The sequence below is a fragment of the Cotesia glomerata genome, linkage group LG6, assembly GCF_020080835.1.
Source record: "Cotesia glomerata isolate CgM1 linkage group LG6, MPM_Cglom_v2.3, whole genome shotgun sequence".
In the NCBI taxonomy this organism is placed as follows: Eukaryota; Metazoa; Arthropoda; class Insecta; order Hymenoptera; family Braconidae; genus Cotesia; species Cotesia glomerata.
The window spans coordinates 7,999,261-8,018,692 of NC_058163.1; the positions used below are offsets into that span (position 1 = coordinate 7,999,261).

A 19,432-nucleotide genomic window follows, 5' to 3' on the forward strand; every position below is an offset into this window, starting at 1 on the left:
CTCCTTACATAGGATGATTTATATATAATCATATAAAATTATATATAATTTTTTTCACCAGGGGATAGTTACAATAAAAAATAAAGGTTAACCATAAATAACAGATAAAATCAACAATCAAAAATTAAAACTACTACTTCTGTGAAGCTCCATGAAATATTGAAGAATTTTATGGAATTTTAATAAAAACCTAGCCTATCTTGTGTTTCAATTCAAATAAAATAAAAAATGTCCCGCAGCTGTATCGTGTAATGCGGATCAGTGGGAGCGCGCAGGACTGGCAACTAGAAGGACTCGAGTTCAAATCCCGTCGACACTCAGAATTTTTCATCAGATATTTGATCACAAATATTCTGTGAGGCCCAATTCCTACTTATTTTTAATTTAAAAATTAAAAAAAAAAATTTTATAAAATTAAAAAAAAATATAAAATTTTTTTTATATAATTATATATAATTTTATATGGCCAAAACTTATACATAATTATATATAATGATTTATATATAATTATATAAAATTATATATAATTTTTTTTCCCCGGGCAGTTTTTTTTAAGTGAAAAAATGAAAGACCAAATCTTAACATTCATTTCAAACTTTTATAGTTATGAAGAAATGCTTTAGAACAAAGTTCAAAATATAGTTGCACTAAGAATCAAACTATTTCAAGACTCTGCTATATAAACTTGTTCATTAGTGTATTGTTATTACGTTTAAAAAATTTTGGTGAAAGTGATTTTAATTTTAATCAATTTAATGATATTCATGATATGTTAAAAAATCCATTTAATGATTTAGAAACTGAACATTTGAGACTCAAATAGTTTGAGAGTGCTGGTACTTATATACCTCCTGAATCTATAAAAATTGCCAAAAGGGAAGAATATCGATCGATTAAAGGTGACTTAAAATTAATTCATGTGCCAGTGATTATAGAATATATTCCTTTATGAAAGGTACTGAAGTGTTTTTAGAGCTTCCCAACATGATCGAAGACATATTAACGTATATAAATTCCTTATCTGGTGACTCACATATTCTTCAAAATGTAATTCAAGGAAATTTATGGAAAATGAAAAAAACATCTTTTGGAAATAAATTAGTATTGCCAATAATAATGGGGTATATCCAAAATAGGTGCAATTTGCAGTCATATACCTTGCTTGCTACCTCATTTACAGTCAAAACTTGACAATATATTTGTAACTCTTCTTTTTAACACACTCGACGAAAAAGACAATACTGTCACTACTGATTACCGAATCGAAAAATCTTGAGGTGAATAGAATAAAAATTTTTGAGAAGACACCGGCCGAAAAAGTAATATACTTCTCGTTGTTAACCGTAACCGTTGATAATCTTGGAATAAACGGGATTTATGGATTTACAACGTCTTTTTCTGCAAACTACTGTTGTCGTTTTTATGTTACAGATAAAATTAAAATTAAAAATACTATCAAAGAAAGTGATTGTCCGTTAAGGTCACCAGCAAGTTATAATCAACAAATAGATAAAAAGGATTTTGAATCATTTGGTATCAAGGCTCCTAGTGCTTTTTCCGCATTACCTACATTCAATGTTATTGAAAATCTTAGTACTGATGCGATGCACAACATATCTGAAGGTGTTTTTCAATACGCCTTTGTAAAAATATTAAATGTTTACATATATAAAAAAAGAATTTTTTACTTTAAAAATATTAAATAATATTCAATTTCCCAAAAATATCACAAATACCATTTATTAATTCTCAAAATATAATTTCACTCACACTTAACCATCTTTCCTCTATACTTCCCTTTCAAACGACTCTCCAAAATATCAGCATACAAAGGAAACATCTTTCCCACCCCAGCATCCAAAACCGCCGCAACGTCTTCAGAATTCTCAGTATAAACCTCCAACTCACGTCCATGATCATTCAAAACATCAAAAAAGGTAACAGCTCCAATTTTGGCAACCTTCATCCCTTCAATTTCTTCAAGACACTTCTTCCACAGTTCCTTTAGTTCCGTATCTTTGAGAATTATATTAATATTCTTCTTATGAATCCACACTTTTGCCGCCTTAAGCTTTACAATATGTTCCTTGACCATTTTGAAAATCGAATCTTCATCGCAATAATTAATCGCAATCTTATTTTCATTGTTAAGAATATTTACGTTGATACCAGCAATGAGAAGCTGCTTGACAACAGCCTCGTTGGGGCGCAGAAGGGCAAGATGGAGGGCAGTATCACCCTGATTAGTGACAGCATCAATGTCAACGTCGTAGTCCATCAGGACTCTGACAACCTTACTGTGCTTAAAGGTAGCAGCGATGTGCAAAGGAGTGAAGGAAAAATAAGGCGAATCCTGATCATCAACAGGCAGGTTGATACTGGCTCCATGGTCAATCAGACTTCTGACAATTTTCGGGTTCCCTAAAGTAGTAGCGGAGAAAATCGGCCAGCTAAACAATTTCAACTTGGTGTTGACGTCAGCTTTGTTTTTCAGAAGAAACTCAATCAGTTTCTCACGATTCGTCTCAATAGCGACGTGAAATGGCGTGCAGCCTGTTCTAATCGCATCATCACAAGGTATGTTCACATCAGCACCTTTTCTGACCAGAAGTTTGGCTGCTTCTTCTCGGAGGGCTTCAATCGCCACATGCAAAGGTGTCCAGACATAGGATCCTTTTGGACTATTCACATCAGCACCATGGTCGATCAGCTTTTCAACCACTCTCATGTTGTCACGTGTTACGGCGATATGGAGAGGAGTCCCCCAGTTTTCGTTGTTAACATTCAGGTTAGCTTTGTTGTCAAGCAAGTAGTCAAGCAATTCTTCGTTGGAGGTGTCCACAGCTACGTGAAGAAATGTCCAGCCTTTTTCCTCGCAATATGTCACAGTTGCGTTTATATCTATGCCTTTTTTTTCGATCAGTTGTCTTATTTTTTCAAGGTTTAGTTTTTCGTCGAATACTAGATTTTTGCGACTCATTTTGGTGGAGTTTTGAAGGTGTTGAACATCAGACGGGGGGTGCTAAAAAAATTCTGAAAAGAATAGGGCCATCATTTTGATATTTTATAAATTTTTAGAAGAGATAAGAAATTTTGTAAGACATCTGCTCTATAAAATTTTACTAAAAAATTCATTTTGGTTATGACAAAACGTTGTAACTCGAAATACGTTTTTTCGTCGTAACAAACTAATGCTCATTTTGATGAATAAATAAAATTGTTATGACAAAACGCTGTAACTCAAAAAATTAAATTTTAACGTGATAAATAAATATTTAAGTCAAATGAATTATAACTAATAATTTTTCGTACTTTAAGTGCGAACTATAAATAACAATATTAGTGAATTTTTAACTTCCCGCTATGAAAATCGAAGATTTTCAAAAATCGGGAAGTTATTGTTTTCACCACGTGTTGCAAAAACCGAGTTTTCATCATATCTCGACGTTTGAAGGTCACAGGAAGCTTCCCTGACTATCCCCGCGAGGTTGTCACGGTGTGTGTGTGTGTGTGTGTGTGTGTGTGTTTGAAAGTATGTGAACCGCTTATAACTTTTGAACGGCTTGACCGATTTCATCGCGGTTGGTTCCATTCGAAAGGACTTGACCAAACTTAGATTTTGAAAACTATTTGGACCGATTCAGATCAATAGATTTTGAGAAATCTTAAAAAAACTGAAAAAAAAATTTTTTTCAAATGTGGTTTTTTTGGAATAACTTTAAAACGGCTTGATAGTTCAATTCCAAAAATTAATCAGCTCTTAACCTCAAAAAACCACGTTGACCGCCACCAGTCCGGTCAAAATCGGTTGATTCGTTCGAGAGATATCGTGAACGAAAGAAAACCGAAAAAAGTGTTTTTTCGGAATAACTCCAAAATTTCTAGCGCGATCATCGGTTTATTCATTCAAAAGTTATTGCGGTTTAAAAATTCAAAAAATAGTGTCATCAAATCCCTATCAGACTTTTGAGCTCGAAGAGCTCAAAAGCATAGGAAAACAATCTCTTTGAGCTTGGAGAGCTCAAAATAACCCATAAATTGTATGTTTGAGCTCGAAGAGCTCAAAAACGTCATTTGTGCAATTTTAAGCGCCTAAGTATGGAATTAGCGGGAAGTTGCAGGGATAGCCTTCAGGGTCAACCGTTTTCCTAATTTTTTTTTATTATAATTTTTAATTATATGTATATTATTCTCAATAATATTGTCATGGCCGTTTTCTAATGTTTCGTACAAACCTAATTGAGTGAACAGAGTCAAGAGATATAAATGACATCTTCATTAGTTATTTTTAACTTCCCGCTAAGAAAATCAAAGATTTTCGAAAAATCGGGAAGTTATTGGTTTTACCCCGTTTTTCGAAAATCGAGTTTTCATCAGATCTCGACGTTTTGAGGTCCTAGGAAGCTTTCCTGTCTATTCCCGCGAGGGTGTCACTATGTATGTGTGTGTGTGTGTGTGTGTGTGTGTGTGTGTGTGTGTGTGTGTGTGTGTTTTTTTTTTTTTTTTTGTAGGGGGGGGAATCCTTTTTACGGATTCTAGGCATAGCTGTTTGGCCTGGATATGTGGCGACTCGACGCAGCGTCATACTAACTCGACACTAACGCCCCTACCCACTAAACCCTAAACCCCTTTTCCTTCTTTCCTCTAATCCCTTATGGAAACCGCCGTCAGGCATTACTTCGTGAAGGGAGGATCTAGCTACTGCTCTTCCTTCTGGTGGCTAAGGTGTTAACTATCTTCCTTCTATCTTCTGCTATTTGCTCTTTTTCTTTCGGTGGAACGCAAGTCTTTAAGGACTTCTGTTGCAAACGTGTTGGTAGCGTTCCAGGCAGCTTCTGATGACAACATTGCTTCTACTAGTGAATCTGGTTGCATTCTCTGGTTCAGGATCCTCTCCAGTTCTTCACGCTGTGGATCGAAACGAGGACATACAAAGAAGACGTGCTCCGCGTCTTCAGCAGCTCCTGGGCAGGACGGGCACTCCGAAGAGTCATCGTGCTTAAAGCGGTGTAGATACTCTCGAAAACACCCATGTCCCGACAACATCTGCGTAGGATAGTAATTGACCTCACCGTGATTCCGGTTAAGCCAAATGTCGATCCGAGGTATGAGACGGTGCGTCCACCTACCCTTCTCTGCAGCATCCCATTGTAGTTGCCATCGGCCTATGCTCTTTTGCCGTTCTTCAATTCTAAGTTCTTCCGGGCTCAGTGCAGTTGACCTTTTTCGTTGGTAAAGGGCCCGTCTTTCCTCTGCTAGAACTCTAAGAGGTAGGGTTCCAGCAATGACGCACACTGCTTCTTCTGATAGAGTGCGGAAGGCACTAGCTACTCGTAGGGCACTCTGTCGGTATATTGGTCCAGCTTTTCTCCATGATTCTTGGGTTTCCAGTGCATCAGCCCAAATGGATATTCCGTAAGTGAGCACTGATGTGACTACTGATGACAATAGTAGCCTCCTGCTCAGCATTGGGCCTCCGATGTTAGGCATCAGCCGTGCGAGACTAGCCCTCACAACTGACGCTTTGGCACTGACATGTTCCACCTGCTGTTTGAAGTTGAGTCGGGCATCAAGCATCACTCCCAAATATCGGATATAAGGTTGTGATGTGATTTCTTGTTCGCCGACTTTCAGCTTAATGATCTCTACCACTTTTCTGCTGGTAATAAGCACTGCCTCAGTCTTGTGTTGCGCCAGTTGCAGGTTCACTGCGTCCATCCACCGGTCAACGCGCTCAAAAGTGAGATCGAACATATGGTTTATCTCGTCAAGGTGTTTGGCAACAATCACTATGGCTACGTCATCTGCATATGCTACGAGTTTGACGTTTCTTGGCAGAGTTAGTCTTAATAGACCGTCATACATAATATTCCACATGAGCGGGCCTAGGACTGAACCTTGTGGTACACCTCCAGTAATATCATACTCCCTCGGACCGTTCTTCGTGTCATACTTCAAGACCCTATTTTCAAAGTAGCTTGTTACAATCTTAAGAAGGTATTCTGGTACATTCTTCTCTTGGAGGGCCTGCATGATGCATTCCCAATTGGCGGAGTTGAATGCGTTTCTGATGTCTAGGGTCGCCACCAGGCAATACTCTTTCGTTCCACCCTTCCATCTGGTTCCTGCGATTGCTTCCTTGGCCGTATCAACAACCAGTTTGATTGCGTCCAGGGTTGATCGTCCTTTCCGGAATCCATACTGATTGTCTGCCAGGAGTGGGTCGACTACTGCTTCAATTCTCTGGTGAATTATGCGTTCAAATATCTTACCCGCTGTATCTAGCATGCAAAGTGGGCGGTAAGATGACGGTTCATCCGGTGGTTTCTTCCCTTTAGGTAACAGTACCAATCGTTGCTGTTTCCACTTATGCGGGAAAGTCCCCTCCTTAAGGCATGAATTATAAACGTCTAGGAATAATGTTGGAGCTGCCTTTATGATGGTTTTCAAGGCTATATTAGGGATTCCGTCCAATCCCGGCGCTTTATTATTCCCTACACGGTTACAGGCCTCCAGCAGTTCTTCTTCAGTGACAGGTGGAGTGTCATCCAGTTCGCCTGGCGCTGTGTGTGTGTGTGTGTGTGTGTGTGAGAGTATGTAAACCACTTATAACTTTTGAACGGTTGAACCGATTTCATCGCGGTTGGTGCCATTCAAAAGGGCTTCACCAAACTTAGATTTTTTGTTAATCTGAACCGATTCGGACCGATAGATTTTGAGAAATTTGGAGAAATCTAAAAAAAAAAATAGAAAAAAAAAATGTCTCAGAAGTGGTTTTTTTGGGATAACTTTTAAACGGCTCTACCAATCGATTTCAAAAACTAATCAGCTCTCAACCTTAAAAAACCACGTCGATCCCCGAGTCGAAATTTAGAGCCCATTTAGAACCTTCTAAAATCGGATCTATTTCTGACTTAGGGGCTCAAACTAGAGCCTGTTTCCATGTTTAAGTAGGTCCGGTTTTGGTCCCACAAGCGCTACAAATTTCCGTTTTCGGCGCTTGAGGGCTCAAAATCGGACCTGATGAAAATAAAAATTAGATCCGATTTTGAACCCCTGAGTCCTCTTTTATTATTATTTTTTTATTAATTAATTTTTATTTCTCTTAGTTGCCACGACTGACCCATGCCTGGTTACCAGGACTGTGCCTTAGTCAATTTTCAAGTCTGCCTCATGCTATTCCATAAGAAATAATAAAAAAATTAATTTTTTAAGCATCATTTTTTTTTCTATTTGATTTTAAATGAAGAGGCTAACGCAAATTCAGACTGTTTGACTCTTATTTAAACCTAACTTTCGCTAATCATAGAAATAAAGTGAAAATCGCATCCGCCCTATCCGAGATTCGAACCCGAGCCGCGCGCTTGCTAGACCGATACCTAACCCCTACACTATACGACCGATGAGCTGCTACGCATCTCATCATTCTTATAAGCTAAATCTATATAATGATGAAGTGTGACGGTTTAATAATTTATGTTATTTAATATTGTGTTTTGATGAAAATTAACTATTTTTTACACATGGTTATTAATTAAAAACAATGCAAAAGTCAAGTCCTTATATTACTCTAGAATTTGTACACCATTCTGTGGATTTTCAATATTTTATTATAAATTTTAATATTTAAAATTATCAATATTAAAAATTTAACTGTAAATTATTAAATTTTAAATTTTTTAAAGACCATATCAATTTTGACGATATGTAATTGTTTTGGTTGAATAATAAATTTTAAATTTTAGCATTTGCTAACAAATATTCGTTAAACAATAAATTTTACAATAATTTTAAAAAATTCATTGTGTTGAATCAAGACGAAAAATTCTTGAATCAAATAAAATTCACTTAAACCAATATAAAAATCTTAGTTGAAGAATTTTTCTCTAAAGATCAAGAAGAAAAATTTTTGTAGTTAATAGATTTAATTTTTAATTATTGATGGAAATTTTAATTAAATAATTGATAGAAAAATCAATTTTTAATAAATGTAATTTTCGTGTCATTTTGAGTTCTCCCAGCTCAAAAATCTGATAGAAGTGTAATAAAACACTATTTTTTGAATTTTTAAACTGCAATAACTTTTGAATGAATGAACCGATTTCTACACGGTTGGCGGCATTCGACGCAGTTTTTGAAGCCTCACAAAGAATCTTTCAGTTTAAATTGATCAAACTAGGAATTTCTAAGTAATTCCGAAAAAATACTTTTTTTGGTTTTCTTTCGACAACAATAACTAACTAACGAATCAACTGATTTTGACCGGGCTGGCTGCGATCAACGTGGTTTTTTGATTAAGAGCTGATAAGTTTTTAGAATCGATCGGTAAATCCGTTTAAAAGTTATTCCAACAGAACCACATTTGAAAAATTTTTTTTTTTAATTTTTTTGAGATTTCTCACTTTTCTCAATTTTTTGATTTCGATAGACACAAAAAAAATTAATACCATAACCTCAGTAAAAGGCCAAAAAAAGTAAGACAAGTTGAAAAACTCATATGATAATATTTTCTGAAGGTGGCCCATTTTGCCCCACATTTTCAATTTTTTATTTTCAATAAACAGAACAAATTAATGTCAAATACTTGGCAAAGGACTAAAAAAAACGTAAAATCAGAGAAAAACATTAAGGATTTCACATTTTTGTCTTAATAGGTCCGTTTTGCCCCCTCCCCCTTCTCTTACTTAATTATTAATTAACTTTATATTTTCCATTGAATGGCCAAGGCTAAGTTATTCAGTCTTGACCTAAGCCTAGCACACCATTAAATAGCCAGAGCTAGATGACCCAGTCTTGGTTCAAGTCTGGTTCACCAAAAGAACGGCCGAGACTGAGTTGTTCAGTCTTGGCCCCGTCGTTCAACTCTGGGGACTCCTACATAGAAAAAAAGGTTCACTTGAGCCAAGAAAATATTTTTCTTCCTAATTATTTTCTTAAGCGAAAAAAAAAATTATTTTTAACACTAGAAATTTCACTTATTCCAACAAAATTCAATGTCTTGCTTTTAAGAAATACGTATCTTGATCTCAGAAAATTTATTTAAGTCAAGAAAATCTTGTTATTTTAAGAAAATTCGGCCTCTTGCTCCAAAAAATTTAGTTCTTGATAGAAGTAAATTTTCTAGTCTTGAGAAAATTTCTCTCTTACTTCAAAAAATGAAATATAAAGATAGAAGTAATTTTTCATTTACATTTTTATTGATTAACATGTCAAATGGGAAGATCAAATAATATTTCATCATTTTTTTCCATTTAATATGTATAATTGCACGCTAAAATAATATAAAATGGGTATCAAATATTCAAGAGAAAAATTTTCTGAAGGTGAGAAAATTTTTTTCTCAGCTGAAGTAAGTGGCGCTGCTTCCCTAAAGTATCTAAAAATCTTGATCAAATACAAAAACTTATTGTAACAAGTATTTATGATAATTTGAATTAAGAACAAATGACTTCCACCAAGAATAAAATTTCAAGAAAAATTTTTACTTCGGCCAACACAACTTCGGCCTTCCTTCAGGCACCCGAAAATTTTCTTGAGCCAAGAATTTTGTTCTCCAATCAAGAAATTTTTCTTTCTGTGTACATGGGTTAATTCATATTATTTTACTTTTTTATTTTTAATTTTTAATTTTTTATGTCATGAATAATTTAATTGTAGTTAATAAAAATTTATGAAGAGGCTAATATTGACGGACTTGAGGGTTCAAAATCGGACCTCTCGGTGAATGTTCGGATCTGTGGGTTCAAAATCAGAGCTATGGGACTACAGGGCTCTCAGTCGGATCTATTTCGGACTAAAGGGTTCTATATAGGCTCTAAATTTCGACTCGGGTCGCCGCCAATCTGGTCAAAATCGGTTGATTCGTTCAAGAGATATCGTGAACGAAAGAAAACCGAAAAAAGTGTTTTTTTTTGGAGTTACTCCGACCTGTAGAAGCTACAGGCGTGGGCCTGTAGTAGCTACAGACGTGGTTCTGTGGTAGCTACAGGCCTAGTTTTGTAGCAACTACAGGTCTAACCTTCGTGCAGCTAATCCTAGCCCTAACACAGATACAGAGATAACACTGTCACGATTACAGGCTTAGTAGTTATTTAATGATATTTATATAAAAATATTTGGCCTGCAGTATTTTTAGCTTGGGTCAGCTGATTTAAAGACGGTTTCAGAGTTATAACTACTTTTCTGAGTTGAAAAAATGTGATTGAGTCTTAAAAATCGACTTAATTAAAATTTTTGAAATTATTCTGAAAATCAACATATTAACATTAATTATTAGTTTTTTATATGGATCAGCTGATAGTTAATTTGTTGATATGATAAAACTCATCTTACAACTAAGTTTCATTATCTTGTGAACAATTTATCGGGTCTTTTACTTTACTGCAATATTGATCTTGGACTAAAAGACGTGATTGCATGTATTTGGAATTTTAACCCTAGACTGGTCAACGTATGAGCATGGCGCCGCGCTCAAATATATTTTTTTTATTACATCTTCAATATTTACTAAAATTATTCAAAAAAATTTGACTTTGTTCCTTGAACATTTTAGAATATATTAATAACTTTTTCAATTATTTTCGAAAACGTTAAATTGCTGAATAAAATATTCCTTAAAAAAATTCGCGGGGCTTTCCTCATCGCTTGACCAAAGTCGTAAGTAGTTTTTTGTCCGCGGCGTTGCTGAAAACACCTTTAGTCTCTGCCTGTCAAACGTGTATGAACTGGCAACACTGTACGCTCTAAAAGCATTGCGGCAAATCCCTCATCACTTGACCAAAGTCGTTAGGTCGCGCTTGTTAACCAGTCTAGGGTTAAAAAATTTTCAAGAAATAATAAATAAGAATGAAATTATTTAACGAAATGAAATTATTTAACGTAAACATATTAAAAATGATCAATGTCCTACTATGAAAAACCTTAAAAATGAAATTCAAAACACAAATTGTTCAGTATAATTTCATAATTTTTAATTAAGTCGATTTTTAAGACTCAATCACATTTTTTGAACTCAGAAAAGTAGTTACAACTCTGAAACCGTCTTTAAATCAGCTGACCCAAGCTAAAAATACTGCATGCCAAATATTTTTATATAAATATTATTAAATAACTACTAAGCCTGTAATCGTGACAGTGTTATCTCTGTATCTGTGTTAGGGCTAGGATTAGCTGCAAGAAGATTAGACCTGTAGTTGCTACAAAACTAGGCTTGTAGTTACCACAGGACCACGCCTGTAGCTGCTACAGGCCCACGCTTCCCGTGTAAAAATGATATGATATCATTATGAAGCTCATAATGAATCTCATATTTTGGCACTAATATGAGATTCATATGAGCCATATCAATACTTCAGAAACCCGTAATAAGTAAAATACCTGTGAGAACGAATCTTTTTTAAGTAGATTAGTAAAATTTTCATTTTTTCTGTAAATCAGAGGAAATGTATAACAATTGAGAAAAAAAGTATTTTTATCATGCACTATACTATTGAACTACTTAACTTTCCTCCTTGACTTTCTTAACTTGGAAGAATATTTAGAAAAACATTGACTATCTTGGTTTAAAAAAAATTTTTAACTGAAAAAATTTGTTCCTCTCAAGATAATTATTTTTTATTTTAAAAACAATTTATATCGTCCTAAAAGTTTCTTTAATTTAATTATTTTGCATTATTTCCTGTATATAGTTATGACTCAATAACTTTATATCACGATTTAAAAAGTCTAACAATATCATTATGATTTTATATGCAGATATGACCATCATTAAATTTTGAATTAAATTCGATATTATTATGATTTCATAATGAAATTATGTTAATATCATCATAGAGATACTATCCTAACAAATTTCCAACAGTAATAAAAAATTTTTTTCTTGAATTATGAATAAAAGGCAACAATATCATTACAATATTGAAACACTAAATTTTTGCTTAATTTAAAAATTTAATTATTTAGACCATTAAACCTCGCGGATAAGAAATAATCGCCTAAACTTCTAAAAATTAGGATTCGCTGCTCTGGGATATTCCGCTCCCGTGAACCAATGAGTGTCTTTGTCTTTAGATGATTTTATTAGTTTGAGACAGAAGTTCTCCCGCGTGCCAGTTAATTTATTTTACTTACTTACAAATTTTAACTGCAACGATGACCCTTCATCTTTGATTGACCCTTTGGCAGGTTGTAGATAGATAGTCGTAGTAAATAGATAGGTGATTAGTGGTAGTTTAGTAATAGTGTATAGCGGTGATAACAATAAACTTAACTTTATTACACAAAATAAGCACTTTTAATATAAACTTGTGATATTTCGGTTACGTAATTTAACAAAATATTTATAGGGATAGAATAATTAAACTTAGTGTTATAAATAACTGAACAATAGTAATAAACGTGGTGAATAATCATCTAATGCAAAAATAATAAAATTAATAGAAGTAATATAAAATATTTCTGATAATTAGTATTAAACTGTTAATAGAATTTTAGTAGGTTTTAGTAGTAAGTTTTATAAATTTTGGTGAGTAATTACCTAATAGTGATAATAGTGGTATAGTAGTAAATTGACTAAGAAATATCAAACGTGGTGGTTGACACCGGGGGATAGATCAAAGTGTCGATCAATGCTCAAGGTTTGAGGTTCGTAACCGTTTTTTCCCCTCCTCGTGTCGTCCTGTGACGTCACAGGAGCTACACATTAATTTAGCGAGCGTCGGTAACGAAAATTTCGGGTGGTAGTTCGCCAGGCTGATAAAATCGGGACATTTGTAGTGTCTCAATATCATAATGAATTTGAAAAATTTCAGCCTGATTCCATCATGAGTTTACGCAGATACTATTATGACTTCAGTATGAAATTATGCGTTTGTCACTATGGATTGGTCACGAATCCCCATGTGACCTATCCGTGTAGATCAAATTTTATAATGAACCATAATCAAATTACTAGAAATTTTCTTTCTCCAACAAGAAAAATAAAAATTTTATAATCTAGTTAAAAAAAAATTCGTTTCCATAAGTATTTTATTTATTACAGGTTTCAAATTTATTGATATGGCTTTTATATGAATTTCATATTAGTGTCAAAATTAGAGATTCATTATAATGATATCATATCATTTTTACACAGGTTGTAGCTACTACAGGCCCACGCCTGTAGTTACTACAGGTCCACGCCTGTAGCTGCTACAGGCCCAACCTTGTTGCAGCTACAGGAAAGTAGAATGTAGTATCCACAGGCTCAGCCTGTAGCAGCAACAGTTTTTTTTTTTTCCGTGCACAATGACGCACACCAAATCCATTCCAAAATTGTTTCTTTTAATTTTTAAATTTACAACAAAATTTTTTTTAATTTCCGATAATCATATATAATCATATCGGTAACTTGGATTTTTTAATTTTTTATTTTATATCTTTTTGTAAAGAAATAAAATTTTTTTTTCTTAATAGTCTTATGAACGTGGACTTGGCGCGATTTTTTTTACAGTGAAACTGTTTTTGTTCGGATTTCAGTATTTTTTGTAACTATAACAAAAGTTGACAATTTTAATTTAGTACATTTCCGGTGGCAAACTATCCCCTTTAAGCTATAGTTCATATTAAAGTTATTCTTGCGCCGCCTGGCGTGTGTAATTGCAAGCTGTCAAATATCTTTTTTTCACTGTAGTTTTCCATCTATTATAAGATTAGCATACATCCTTATATTATTTAGTCTCTGGCCATCCGCTTTTTACATAAAAAAAAAATTAGGAAAACGATTGACCCTGAAGGCCATCCCTGCAACTTCCCGCTAATTCCATACCTGGGAGCTTAAAATTGCATTTACGACGTTTTTGAGTTCTTCGAGCTCAAAAATCCAATTTATATGTTGTTTTAAGCTCTCCGAGCGGGGATCGACGTGGTTTTTCAAGCTCAAGGGCGGATTAGTTTTTGGAGTTGATCGATGAAGCCGTTTAAAAGTTATTCCAAAAAAACGACTTTCAAAAAAAAATTTTTTCCGATTTTTTTTGAGATTTCTCAAAATTTCTCAAAATCTATCGGTCCAAATCGATTCAAATTCATAGGAAATCTAAGTTTGAGGAAACTCTTTAGAACGTCGTTTGGTAGATTCCGATCGGTTTAATCGTTCAAAAGTTATAAGCGATTCACATACTTACACACATACACACACACACACACACACACACACACACACACACACACACACACATGCGGATGATGTTACCGCAGTGATCGTCGCCAAACACCTCGACGAGATTCAACATCTGTTTGACATCACTTTTGAGAAGATCAACCAGTGGATGGATACAGTGAACCTACAACCGGCCAAGCAGAAGACCGAAGCAGTGCTTATTACCAGCCGAAAAGAAGTTGAAACAATTAAGCTAAAAGTCGGTGACCGAGAAATCACATCACAACCTCATATACGATATCTGGGAGTGATGCTTGATGCCCGACTCAACTTCAAGCAGCAAGTGGAACACGTCTGTACGAAAGCGTCAGTAGTGAGAGCTAGTCTCGCACGATTGATGCCGAACGTCGGAGGCCCAAAGCAGAGCAGGAGGCTACTATTGGCATCACCAGTCACATCGGTGCTCACCTACGGAATATCCATTTGGGCTGACGCACTAGAGGTGCAAGATTTATGGAGAAAAGCTGGACCAATATATCGTATGAGTGCCCTACGAGTTGCAAGCGCCTTTCGCACAGTATCTAAGGAAGCAGTGTGTGTCATTTCCGGAACTCTGCCTCTTAGAGTTCTAGTTAAAGAAAGACGTAACCTCTACCATCGGAAGACGTCAACCACACTAAGTGCTGAAGAACTGAAAATAGAAGAGCGACAGAAAAGCATCGTACGATGGCAATTTCAGTGGGATGCCGCAGTGAAGGGCAGGTGGACGTACCGTCTCATACCATGGATTGACGTTTGGATGAATCGTAATCACGGTGAGGTCAACTACTATCTAACGCAGATGCTATCAGGACATGGCTGCTTTCGAGAATACTTACACCGTTTCAAGCACGATAATTCTCCGGAGTGTCCGTCCTGTACAGGAGTTAATGAAGATGCGGAGCATGTTTTCTTTGTTTGCCCACGATTTTATTCACAGCGTGATCAACTTAAAAATATCTTACACCAGAGTATCCAACCAGAGACACTAGTAGAAACAATGTTGTCGTCAAAAGCCGCATGGAACGCCGTAAGCACGTTTGCATCAGAAGTCCTCACAGACCTGCGTTCCATCGAAAGAAGAAGAGCAAATGACAGAAACTAGAAGGAAGGAAAAATCACACCTTAGTCATCAGAAGGAATAGCAGTAGCTAGATCCTCCCCTCACGAAGTAATGCCTGACGGCGGTTTCCATGAGGGATTAGAGGAAAGAAGAAAAGGGGTTTAGGGTTTAGTGGGTAGGGGCGCTACCGTCGAGTTTTAGTATGACGCTGCGTCGAGTCGCCACATATCCAGGCCAAACAGCTATGCCTGGAATCCGTAAAGGGATTCCCCTCCCCCCCTAAAAGGAGAAAAAAAAAAAAAAAAAAAAAAAAAAGATCTGATGAAAACTCGATTTTTGCAAAACGGGGTGAAAACAATAACTTATCGATTTTTAAAAATTTTCAATTTTCTTAGCGGGAAGTTAAAAAAATCAAAATAAATTTGAAAAAAAATTTGTAACCTCAAAAAACCATTCTGCTTACGGTATATACACACTCGGTAGTCTGGTTTGAGAACGGAACTTGGCGCCAGACTCTATCGAGTCTGTTTATAAAATAGAATCCCAAACATATGTTTCTTACTTCAGTTACCACAAGCCAATTATTACTAAAATTGAGCCTATCGATTAAGTTTATAATACATTATATTTGTTAATAATAAAAAAAATATTATTATAACTTAAAAAAAATAAAATTTTATTACAATTCCTTCACTAATTAATCGAAAGGAACTTCGTTCCATCCGGGTGTTTTTTGACAACTCTCAAGTTTTTTTTTTTCGTTTTTGTTATTTTAAATCATTTTGTGAAGGTTAACAGCATTAATCTTTATTAAATTTTCTATATCTCAAACCATTGCGAATTAAATTCTGTTAATCATAGCATTGATCGTTTGCGCATGCGTCATTTTCTGTATTATAGTAAACCACTATCGCATGTTAACATTAGTTACATGTTAACACAAATACCAGAATTTCTAAATGGAAATTATTGTAATTAATTTGAACTATGTATGAAAAATTAACTTACGTGATGATGAATCGGACTGACACGAATAATTCAATATTAGATGGCTAAATATTATTGAAATATACGTTATAATGTAAGAATATCGGACAAATCAGTTATTACAGTAATTGCAGGTTTTTTTCTACTGAAACGACATCTACTATCATCATTCGACAACAGCATACCGAAAAACAGCTATATCAAAGTGGCATACTGTTATTAACTGCGAAAGATAAGAAAGGCATCGAATTGTATGTGCTTATCAATAGTTACTATCAAAGAGTTTTGGAATTCATTACCCTGATAGCTATAGCATACATGCTAACTGAAACTTGCCGTCGATCTGCATCCGTAATCGGCAATCAATTTAACTTAAAAAGTTAAAAAAGCGAGATTTTCAGTCTTTACAATAATTTGCTCTGCAATTTGACATCAAGACTTAACGTGCAAGTTCTTTCAGTCAAATTGTACTAAAAAGGTTGACTACAAACATGATGATAACTTTGCAGCCAGCAATATGGTGTTGTGTGACATCTTTAAGATCAGTTTAACATGATAACAAAATCTTAAAGAGGTCAAATTGTATACAACTTTGATTCAGAAAGACTCGATATCGAGTAAAAACAGAATTCCGCCGCAACACCGCTGCACGGCTTTTTAAGCGCCGCACCACCGCTGCACTACAGCCGTGACAATTTTGATTATTTTTTAAGGGGAAGGGGAAATACATGTTCGTAAAAGGATCTTAAATTGAGTAATAACTTATATGTATTTTATATCTAGTGCTAGTAATAATAAATGTTAGCAACCTCAAAAATATTGTGTGTGCTACTTATAATTGATAAAATTATTGTTTATTTATTAATTATCAAAATTATGATTTCATTAAGACTTCTAGAATTTTCGAAAAATTTATTTGAATCGTTGTGATCACTGAAAGAGATAAAATAAAACATATTTGATAAAAAATTTAAATAAACATCATTATTCCATAAAAAATTCTAGGAACTTTTCTTTGTTTCTTATCTGACTAGTATTAACAACAATTTTAAGTACGGAAAAAAACACCAGTTATTTGAGTAAACAATTGGTAAAAATATCTTCAGGTCAAGCTCCAATGGAATTTTTTATAATAACAAAAATACTTACCAATACATAAGTTTATGTCTAAGACAGCTTTATTTATGATAGTTGCGCAATTAAAAAAAAAATTCCAAGCAATAAAATGGTTCGTGCGTCCAAAGTCCAGGAAACGATGTGCTAAAAATAGTTGATTATTTTTAAAAAATTACGTGTTAAAATACTACGATTTAATTTTGAATCAAGGTGATATAATAGTATATATAAGCATTACATCTAAAAAGGAGCATCATTATCAAATTTTTCTCGATAAAATATTTTTTTTACTAATGAGGTAAAGTACTTAGCTGAACCTATATTCATTTCAAAAAATTTTAATATATTTTCTTTTTCTAACAGAAAGCTTTTCGAATTTCCATTTTCCAAAGAGAACCAAATTACCAATAATTTAACTTTTTTTTCGCAACGAATGGATTAATTAAAATTTTCCATCCAGATTCAGCATCGAAAATTTTCAATTATGTCAAAATTATTGCTGTTTGCATTTATTTTAATAATAATTGCAGTGGTTGATACAGAAAGAGTTGTTGAAAAGTGTGATGACTCACCAACACGAGTAGGACATATTTGCAAGAAATGGATGGACTTTGTAAGTATTTTTTTTCTATTTCAAAATTCATCATTTATTTATTTCCAAATTTTGTCGATAAAATACAAAAAGTGTAAAAGTTTTTCTAGTCTCAAGTTATATGCTCTTAGAATTTCCATATTTTTTTTTGTTTCAAAGAACACGACTTTTACTTTTGTAGCACTTAATATAAATTTTTTTTTCTAGTGTCAATGTGGACATGACTGTTGTACCAAGCACTGTGATTTTTATTACGTCAATGGACGCTGCAATTAATTTTTTATAAATATTATAATAAAATTTATAAACCTTAAATTTATCCTGATAGCCAGTGCTTTCTTAGAAAGTAGTTGACTTCCAGTAGTTACGGTTACCTTAACATCAAGTTTATGGTAATTCTTTACTGAATAACAGTTGTACACTGATAGAAGGATTTGTTTATAGTTAAAAATATTTATTAATATTTAACAAATCATTTATTAGAGACCACTTTTTAGTCCTTAACAAATATTTATTAGTATTTAAAAAGATTTATTAATATTTAATAAATGAATATCTGATTTATTAAATACAAACAAATCATTTTAAATACTAAGAAATATTTGTTTGATACTAAAAAATGGTCTCTAATAAATGATTTGTTAACTATTAACAAATATTTTTTTAATACAAATAAATCCTTCTATCAGTGTAAGCAAATTGAATGTGAGTTAACAATCAAACTTGTAACTAAATTTTTTTTTAACTTTACCGAAACTTAACTGAAATACTTGCACAGCAAGTCTTAACATCAAATTGCAGAGTAACTTATAAGCAACTTAACTGAAACCGCTTAATTTTCAAACTCTTTCCGTCAAGTTGGTTTCAAATTGCGGCCGTAGATTGACAACAAGTTTCAGTTAAGGTTGCTATCAGGGTATAATAAATTTATATATTATAATAATAAATTAAATTTTATTTTCTTTAATATTGAGTGGCGTTTATTTTTCCCTCCCAAAATAATTTTAGATTATATATTCTGACAAATTACCAATGCATGTTCTCGTCAGTATCTTACCGTACTCTACCTTATCGAGAAGTCTTATTCTGTTCCTAACAGATGGCGACACTAGTCGCCGTGACGTAGTCAAGTTGATGTCAACTTTCTTCTAACACAATTTTTAGATGGGTTTTCTTAATTTACTAAAAAAAAAGTTATTCCAATCCAAAATTTTATTTTATACTAAAAAATAAATTACAATTTTCTGTAAATAAATTACTACCCAAAAAATTAAAACAGCAAATTTTCATACTTTGAATTAAGGGTAATTAATTTAAAAACTCCATACACAAATGCTTTTCGCATTAAAACCCATATTCACTTCGGAATAACTCCAATGAATAAAAACTCTACATTTACTCCGTAAGCGGAATGTTTTAAATTTTTACTTCGGTACTCCAAGTGATAGAAGTGAAAATTTATTACCTTCAATATTTTACATTTAAAATACAATTTTATTGA

General features: G+C 33.8%; 1 protein-coding gene and 1 long non-coding RNA gene across 2 annotated transcripts; one reads left to right on the forward strand and one right to left on the reverse strand.

The window, feature by feature from the left end:
• Positions 1-1,713: 1,713 nt before the first annotated feature.
• On the reverse strand, positions 1,714-16,372 carry LOC123266581 (ankyrin-1-like). The gene is made up of 2 exons (XM_044730888.1): positions 16,245-16,372; positions 1,714-3,033 (listed from the first exon to the last, which is right to left on the reverse strand). The coding sequence occupies exon 2, from the start codon at positions 2,978-2,980 to the stop codon at positions 1,763-1,765; it is 1,218 nt and encodes a 405-aa protein (XP_044586823.1). The 5' UTR covers positions 2,981-3,033; positions 16,245-16,372; the 3' UTR covers positions 1,714-1,762.
• A 659-nt stretch (positions 16,373-17,031) lies between these two features.
• Positions 17,032-18,246, forward strand: LOC123266589. Its single transcript, XR_006509806.1, has 3 exons — positions 17,032-17,637; positions 17,703-17,952; positions 18,139-18,246. It is a non-coding gene; the product is annotated as an uncharacterized LOC123266589 (long non-coding RNA).
• The last annotated feature ends 1,186 nt before the right edge of the window (positions 18,247-19,432 follow it).

Bases quoted from the DNA above. Each gene is read 5' to 3' on its own strand.
- LOC123266581 (XM_044730888.1), bottom strand. From the start codon at position 2,980: ATGAGTCGCAAAAATCTAGTATTCGACGAAAAACTAAACCTTGAAAAA.